At 57.6% G+C, this 8,179-nt stretch overlaps 1 protein-coding gene across 1 annotated transcript; it reads left to right on the top strand.

Annotated features, from left to right (window-relative positions):
* Window positions 1-3,395: 3,395 nt before the first annotated feature.
* Window positions 3,396-7,958, top strand: LOC308518667 (uroplakin-3b-like protein 1; the record flags this gene model as incomplete). The annotated part of the gene is made up of 6 exons (XM_081090401.1): window positions 3,396-3,477; window positions 4,953-5,105; window positions 5,395-5,614; window positions 6,141-6,217; window positions 6,444-6,564; window positions 7,850-7,958. The coding sequence occupies 6 exons, from the start codon at window positions 3,396-3,398 to the stop codon at window positions 7,956-7,958; spliced, it is 762 nt and encodes a 253-aa protein (XP_080946527.1).
* Between the last annotated feature and the right edge of the window lie 221 nt (window positions 7,959-8,179).

Here is an 8,179-nt window from a genome sequence, read left to right as displayed (position 1 = left end):
ACCAAAACAAAACTAAAACTAAAAAAAATAAAAATAAAGAAGATTAACCTTTGTCAGGGAAGATACTGGCCTAGGACATGCCTACCCACCACAACTGCTTTTAGTTAAAGTTTAATTTCAGACCATCCTTTGTGGTTACTTTAGGTCTCTGAGTTGGCAAGACCGCCATGGAGGCCTTCCCTGAGTTAGTCAGGTTAGCACAGCCGTGGGCAAACTACGGCCAGCGGGCCGCATCCGGCCCGTTTGAAATGAATAAAACTAAAAAAAAAAAAAGACCGTACCCTTTTGTGTAATGATGTTTACTTTGAATTTATATGAGTTCACACAAACACTCCATCCATGCTTTTGTTCCGGCCCTCCGGTCCAGTTTAAGAACCCATTGTGGCCCTCGAGTCAAAAAGTTTGCCCACCCCTGGTTAGCATGTGGCCCCTTTCCATCCACAATCCACGCCCGTGTGTACACAGACCGGTAGATGTTAGCACTGAACACAGGTGTGGCCTCTGTCCTTGAGAATTCAGAGCCAAGTCTCAAGTACAAGTGAAAATTGATTTAGATACAGGGGTCCTCAAACTACGGCCCGCGGGCCACATGCAAATACAAATATTATATTTGTTCCCGTTTTGGTTTTTTACTTCAAGATAAGATGTGTGCAGTGTGCATAGGAATTTGTTCATAGCTTTTTTTTAAACTATAGTGCGGCCCTCCAACGGTCTGAGGGACAGTGAACTGGCCCCCTGTTTAAAAAGTTTGAGGACCCCTGATTTAGAAAGTCACAGAGGTATGCCCAAGCTGGTGTGGCTCAGTGATTGAGCATCAACCATGAACCAGGAGCTCCCGGTTTGATTCCTGGTCAGGGCACATGCCCAGGGTTCGTGCTCCATCCCCAGTAGAGGGCGTGCAGGGGGCAGCTGATCAATGATTCTCTCTCATCATGGATGTTTCTATCTCTCTCTCCCTCTGCCTTCCTGAAATCAATAAAAACATGTTTAAGAAAAGAAAAGAAAGTCCGGCAGAAGGAGCAAGCCATGAAAGAAGTGAGAGCTAGGCTGTGTGAGCTCCGGATGCAAGTTACAGCGGCAAAAGGAGGGCTCTTGGAACTTAGGAGAAAGAAAAGCAAAGAAACACACCTGGGGAGAGGAGAAGGTGTGTGTGTGGGCGGGGGGTGGGGGGGGGGCAGCTGAGTCCTTCATCTTGAGGGCTCTTATCTGGAGGTCTCAGGGAGGATCATGATAGAATAGGGTCATCTCTCCAGGTGTCTCCTCAGGGTCGTGGTTTCCACTGATTGGCCGGCACCAGTGCGCGGGGTCATTAGTCGTTGCAGCTGGTCCTGATGTCAGCCCAGGTTCTGCTGCTTTTCTGGGCCTGGAGCTGAAACACAACTGAGGCCAAATGTTATCTCTGGTTTGACCAAAACTCTGTCTCTGTGGTCAACAGACCCCAGGCTCTGCTTCCAAAACCTTTAGATGGGGGTCAGAACCTCTTTGTCCTGAGGGCTTAATGCTCACGGGCCTGGCTGCGCAAGGGACCGGGAGGCCGTTTCCACCCCATGACTAGGACAGGCCAAGGGAGGAAAGGCCGGGGAGGGTCCCAACCGCAGGCCCAGCAAAATGCCGGGGGAGGAAACGTCCCCTGGGGCTTTCTCCCTGGTGACCTTCCGAACCTGGCTTATGGTTCCGACTCTGCTCACGCCTGTCTAACTGCCTCCCACACATGTACAGAGAGTAGCACAGCATATATATATATATATATATATATATATATATATATATATATATATATATAGTGAATCTGTCTGTCTGGGAGGGAGGGGTCCAGAGCAAAGATAGCAAAACGTTAACACCCGTTGGATCTGGGTAGAGGTTATCTATTCCGGCATTCATTGTACGATGTACTTCTGTACGACAGAGATGTGGTCATTTCTACAGTGAAAAGCTGGGGGGTAAAGAAAGCCTTCGCAGGGCTGGGTCTGACTGGGACTTGCTGGCTGGGCCCCAGTCGGACCCACTCGTGTCCCCCTCTCTTCTGCGTCTGGACAGAGCAGCCTGGTCATGCTCTCTCTCCAAGGCCAACATGTTTGCTTACAATTCTGCCTGTGCCACCTCCGTGCCCTCTAAGCGCTGATTGCAGGACCACCTGCATCTGAAACCCAGCAGTGTCACTGCCATTGTGCTGAGACGGCTGCTCTCTGGGGGGTGGGGGGGGCGCGTGTAAGATGCTGGGAGCCCACCCCACTCTGCTGCCCTCCGCCCTCCGGAGTGAGGGCCAGGTTCCGCCTTCAGGGAGCTTTCAGCAGGAGGAGGCACAGGCGTGCAAAGGGGTGCGCTTGATGTGACAATACACTGGTACACGGTTAGACAGTGCAGCCCAGCCCACCTGGCTCAGTGGTTGAGCATCAACCTAATGAACCAGGGGGTCACGGTTCAACTCCCAGTCAGGGCACATGTCTGGGTTGTGGGGGACATGCAGGAGGCAGCTGATCAATGATTCTCATCATTGATGTTTTTACCTCTCTTCCCCTCTCCCTTTCTCTCTGAAAACAATAAAAAGAGTTAAAGAGAGTGTAAATGCATTATAATAGTTAGAAAATATTTATAATGGTTATTTATTTATTTTACTATTCCTAAAAGGAGATTGCGTTTGGGGAGGGTACCTCTGGCCAGGTGCAGACACCCGGCTGAGAGGGGCTGGTGCCCGAGGCAGGAAACCCATGTGGGGCGGCTGCTCCTGTCCAGGTGAGATGGGGTCAGTCCATGCCCTTCCCACCCGCCCTGGGCCCTATTCAGTAATCTTCTGTGTTGTCCGGCCTGGGCAGTGGCCACAGCTGGAGAGAGGGCAGGTCATCGGGATGAGGAGGGAGGGAGGGTGATGTCAGGGAGCCCCCTGTGAGCTTGCATCTGGGTGTGATCCTCCAGTTCGAGCTCTGCCTGGCTGGCTGGGTGATCTTGGACACACCTCCTTCCCCTCTCTATGCTTCATGTAGAAAATGAGGGGACCCCTTTCTGCACAGGAGGCTGTGAGAGCTCTCGCTGCCGGTTGGGGGCTATTAGGATGAGAAGACTTCACAGGGTGTGGCAGGACTGTCACGGCTGGTGGACCCGGCTGCTCCTCACTCCACCGCCCCTCCCGGGCCCTCCTGGATTTGGGGTGAGGGTGTCCAGGCTTGTCTTGGCAGCAGCAGCTGATTGTTCTCGTCAGACCCCTCCCTGGCAATGCCAAGTCCATGGGGCCAGCAGATTCTGCCCCAAAACCTGTCCAACCAGTTGTTTGGGAGGAGGGGGCACCTGGGAGGGGCAGCAGGAGGTGCCAGAAGCAGCCTCCCCAAGCCCAGCCCAGGAGCTCGGAGCTCTGGACACTGCAGACAGACCCTCTGACAAACAGCTGGACTTGGCGGGCCATGGGGCTCAGGCGGGGACAGTCTGGGCTGCTGATGCCACCGTTGCTGCTGCTGGTCTGCCTGCCGCTGGGGACAGGCCTGGGTGAGTGAGAGGGGAGGTGGGGCAGGGGTGCCCACTGTGCCTCGGGCTCCAGCACAGACCTCAGCTCCCATGCCTCACGGCTGGGGACTGGGTCTTGGGTGGGTCAGGAGAGACAGCCCACCAAAGAGGTCACAAGGCAGACCCTGTCCCCCACACCAACCTAGGGGAGTGAGCATGCTTCCTCTCTCTCTGGGTTTCACCTCTGTGCACCCTGAGCCTGCACCCCAATTCTCACCAAATGGTCCCCCTTCTCCCCTCCCTCGCCCCCCTTCCTGTCCTGACCAAAGTTAAAAGAGGCCTCCAAGGACAGCCCCAAGGAAGCTCTCGGATGGGGGCAGCAGGCATTGGTCACTGTGAGCTCTTAAGCCAGAGGGGCTTAGAGACGCAGCCTCCCCGCCGCCTCTGTCCCCGGTTCCCTCATTAAAGGGAGCATGAGGTCCTTGCTGTGTGCACTGCGCACTGGGCCTGAGACAGAGCTGGGAGCTCAGAGGAAGGAGGGCGCTAGCTCTGAACCCTGGGAGTGAACTGGAATGGAATGGAAATGAACTTAACTGACCTGAATTGAACCCAAAGCGGGCGAGAGGGCCCTGGAGACATGCACAGAAGCTCACTCATTTCTCTGCGGCTCTCTGGGATTTGGGGCAGAAGAGGAGGAGCACTGCTCTCAGGGGGCGCGGGGAGAAGTTAGGGGCGCTGAGCTCCCCCAGCAGCAGGGCTGGGCTGGGCATGGAGCCCAGGCTTCTCGTCCTTCTCAGCCATCCCTGCTTTTCCGGGATGAGGCTGTGAGGGGCCGAGAGGGGTCCAGTTCCAGAGGGAAGGTGCCTGAGGGCGAGGTGGGCAGTGGCAGAGCACTGGGTGGGGAGGAGAGGGTGTGCTAGGCTCTGAGCCAGGACACAGCCCCCTTCTTGGTGGCTCACATCCAGGCCTGAGGTCTTGGCGTGGAATTTCCTCTGTCACTGTTCCCTCCCCCTCTCCCTGCACCCCAGCCATTCATTTCTCTCATCAAGCAAAGCAATCTGGACCATGTGGGTGGAGCTGGAGGGAACTCGAGGTCACTGGGCACCAGAGGGTTCAGGCTTCCTCCGATCTCAGTGTAACCCTAACAAAGCCTACAGTCCCTTCCCCAGAAGAACTTCCTGTAGCTGGGAGCAGGGGCCTCCTGTCCCCTTCCCTGGACTCTGTCCGTCACACAGAGACCCGAGGTAGGGCAGGGCCAGACGGGCCTCCCGTGGCCGCCCAGAGCCCGTCCCTCCTAGGCTCCCAGGCAGGGCCAGGGCTGGACTTGTGGGCACAGACGAAAGCCTGAACAAAGCTCCCAGGAAAAGCCCTCAGTCTCTCTCAGACTAGGACCCCCAGGGCGGGGCCGTGCCTCTCCCCTCAGATCTGGGCTCCCTGGCTCCTGTCCTCCCCCTCAGTCTGGGCCGTGGGAGCCTGGTTTCCTGGCTGAGCCTCTTCTCTGACCCCACCGGCCCCAGAGCGCATCAGCTATGTGCCCCAGCTCTCAAGTGCCACTCTCGCGGGGACACGCACGCAGTCCACCTTCACGCTGGAGCAGCCGCGAGGCCAGTTCAGTCGCCTCAACATCTCCGACTTTGACCCCATCTGGCTGGTGGTGGCCCACAGCAATGGTGGGTGCCGCTGGGGCGGGCCTGGTTTTCCCTCTGAGAGATGGACAGGGGCGTTGGAGGAGCAGCAGAGGTGGAAGGGGTGGAAGGTGCCCACCGGGGATGTGGCCAGGGGCTGTCTGGCCTGGTGGGATGTGCTGCAGCCCTGCCCATGTGGCCCCCATGCCATATGGAGCCAGATGAGGTCAAGCACGAGGCCTGGGGACCTGCAGGCTCCTGAGGCCTAGGGGTGGGCCAACCCCTCCCGCCAGAGCCATCATTACCCACCGTCTGACCTGAATGCCATCCTCAGCCTCCCAGAACTTCATCGCCCCACAGAGGGTGGAGGACAGCCCAGTCCCTGCCGACTTCGCCCAGAAGGGCTACTACCTCACGCTGATGGCCAACCGGGCACTCTATCCGGGTAGCCAGCCTGGCAACCAGCTCCAGGTCCTCCGTGTGGGCAATGACACTGGCTGCTCCCCAACCACAAGGGGCTGCAACCACCCCCTGCCAGGCCCAGGGCCCTACCGGTGAGCAGCTCTGCCTGTGCCCAAACCTGAGCCGGGGCAGCTCCCAGCTGGTGCCTGGGTTCCCTGCCCTAGTTCTGCAAATGGGAGGAGGCCTGGGTGACTTCTCCTGTCTTTCTTGAGCAGAGGGCCCCTGACTTGAGCCCCTGCCCCTATTGGCAATTTGGATCCCACAGGTGGAGTCTCCCCATCCAGGCAGGGGGTGCCCCCGGGAGGGACTGGTCCCTCAAGCCATCTCCCCTCACTCAGGGCTTGATTCACGGATGCTCCGTGCTGGGGGATCTAGTCCACTCCACACACATTTCCCAAGTGTGGATACTGAGGCCCAGAGCGGGTGAGGGGGGCACACAAGGCCACACAGCTGGGAAATGTCACAGCTGGCACTGGAGTCCAAGGCTGTGTTTAAGCCTTAGTCCCCCTCCCCCACCCACCAGGCCCTGGGAGTCAAGGGGGCAGACTGAGAGGCACCAAGGGCCCAAAAGCTCAGGACCCAGGGACCCTCACCCCCGATGCTGGGTATTCCGTTCAGAGTGAAGTTCCTGGTGATGAGTGACAGAGGACCCGTGGCTGAGACAGACTGGTCCAGCGACACCTGTCTGCAGCAAGGTATGGGCCAGATGAGAGCTCACACACTAGGGCGATCCCGCCCGAGGACTGGGTGTGGGCCAGCCCGTCGGTCAGAGCCGCCTTTACTGTTACGCTGTCGGCAGGCAGCCCTCCCCCAACCTGGGTGTGGGTGGTTGATCTGGAGGCTGTTCCAGGCCCCCCTTCTCAGGTCAGATCATATCTCTTCCCTCCCTGCCTGCCTGTGTGGTCCCCTCATGCCCCTCAGCCGAGGCACTCCAGGCTACCCCAGGGCTCCGGAGCGCGGGCACAGTGGTCATCATTGCCGTCCTGTCAGTGCTGCTGGCGGTCCTCCTCACAGCCCTCCTTGGCCTGCTCATCTACACCTGGTAAGTGGGCAGGGCACCGGGAGCGGTGAGGTCCCTGACCTGGACCACCCTCATCCCCTTCCCCTCCCTCGATTCTTCCGTAAAAGCCCCTGGCCCAGGCCCGCAGCCCAGGTCCCCCTCGCTAGGCTTGCTGGAGTGGCTTTCCCTGAAGGCCAAACATGGGTAGCAATCATTGAGCAAGGAATCCCCAAGATTCCAGAACCCCTTAACCTCTCCCTCCCTTGTCTCTCCCTGCTACCTGCCCAAGCGGGTCACAATTTCCAAGTGGGCACCACTGCCCCCTGGTGGCAATAACTAGGATTGGGAATGGGGGCAGGCCGCAGACTCCAGCTGGGAGCCGCCCAGGTGAATTGCTTATAGGCCACGTGCTAATCTTTGCCTCAAGCCTTCCATTCAGAGTTCAGATGGGGGCCTGGTGGAGAGGGGGTGTCCACATGGCCCTAGAGCAGTGGTTCTCAACCTCGGCTGCATATTAGAATCACCTGGGAATCCTTTTAAAATCCTGATTTCTGGGCCTCATCCTCTGGAAATTGTTTCTTTGTTACTAAATTTGTGGCCCCACCCCATAACAAAGAAACAGAATTTCCGGAGGATGAGGCCCAGAAATCAGGGTTTTAAAAAGATTCCCAGGTGATTCTAATGTGCAGCCGAGGTTGAGAACCACTGCCCTAGAGCCGTGGTCGGCAAACCTTGGCTCGCGAGCCACATGCGGCTCTTCGGCCCCTTGAGTGTGGCTCTTCCACAAAATACCATGTGCGGGCGCACGTACAGTGCGATTGAAACTTCGTGGCCTGTGCGCAGAAGTCAGTTTTCAGCCCGGGCGAGTCTATTTTGAAGAAGTACTGTTGATATTTGGCTCTGTTGACTAATGAGTTTGCCGACCACTGCCCTAGAGGAAAGGGGAAACCTATCCCTGAGTAGGCTTTGGGGAGGAGAGAGAGGGGGCAGTGCTGGGGCCAGGCAAGGGAATGGCTGTGTCCTGAAGGCCAGAGGAAGCCAGTGGTGGGTTTTTATTAGGGGAGACAGGCATCCTGGGGCGTGGGGAGTGGAAGAGGAGGGCGTGGGGGCTGGGTGATGACAAAGGCCAGGGAGGGAGGGCTGGCTCTGTGACGTGTAGGGGAAGAGCCTGCTTTCCTTTGGTTAATCCAGCCTGGCCGGTGGAGCCTCGGTGTCTCCAGGGCTCCTATGCCTAGGACTCCAAGCTCTAGTCCAGGCAATGGTCAGGGGACCTCAGGCCCTGTGTCCATCATTCTCTCTCCTTCTCTCCTCCCTGTCCCCACCCAAGCTATGACACCTGTGGGAGCACCCCCATTTCAGGACCAGGGGAGTTGGCGTTCATGAGAAGATATAACCCCCACCACATGTTCAGCCGTCCAGCTGTGGGGGACTCCTGAGCGGCTCCAGGGGGTTCCCATCTATCCCTCAACCTCCTCCCTGGTCCAGGCTGCAGAGCCCGGGCTGGGAGCAAGCCCTGCAGCTTCTAGACCTCAGAAATAAATGTCCCTGGCACCCCCCTGTACAGCTGTGACATTGTATACCTGGATGTTTCCCAACCCGCCGCCCCCAGATCCTTGGTGCTGGGGGTCTTAGGAGGATATAGTGCCAGGGCTGAGGC

Source organism: Myotis nattereri, assembly GCF_964212035.1.
Source record: "Myotis nattereri genome assembly, chromosome: 4".
Classification (NCBI taxonomy): domain Eukaryota; kingdom Metazoa; phylum Chordata; class Mammalia; order Chiroptera; family Vespertilionidae; genus Myotis; species Myotis nattereri.
Note: the sequence above shows the minus strand (reverse complement) of the source record. Positions and strands in the feature narration are given on the sequence as shown.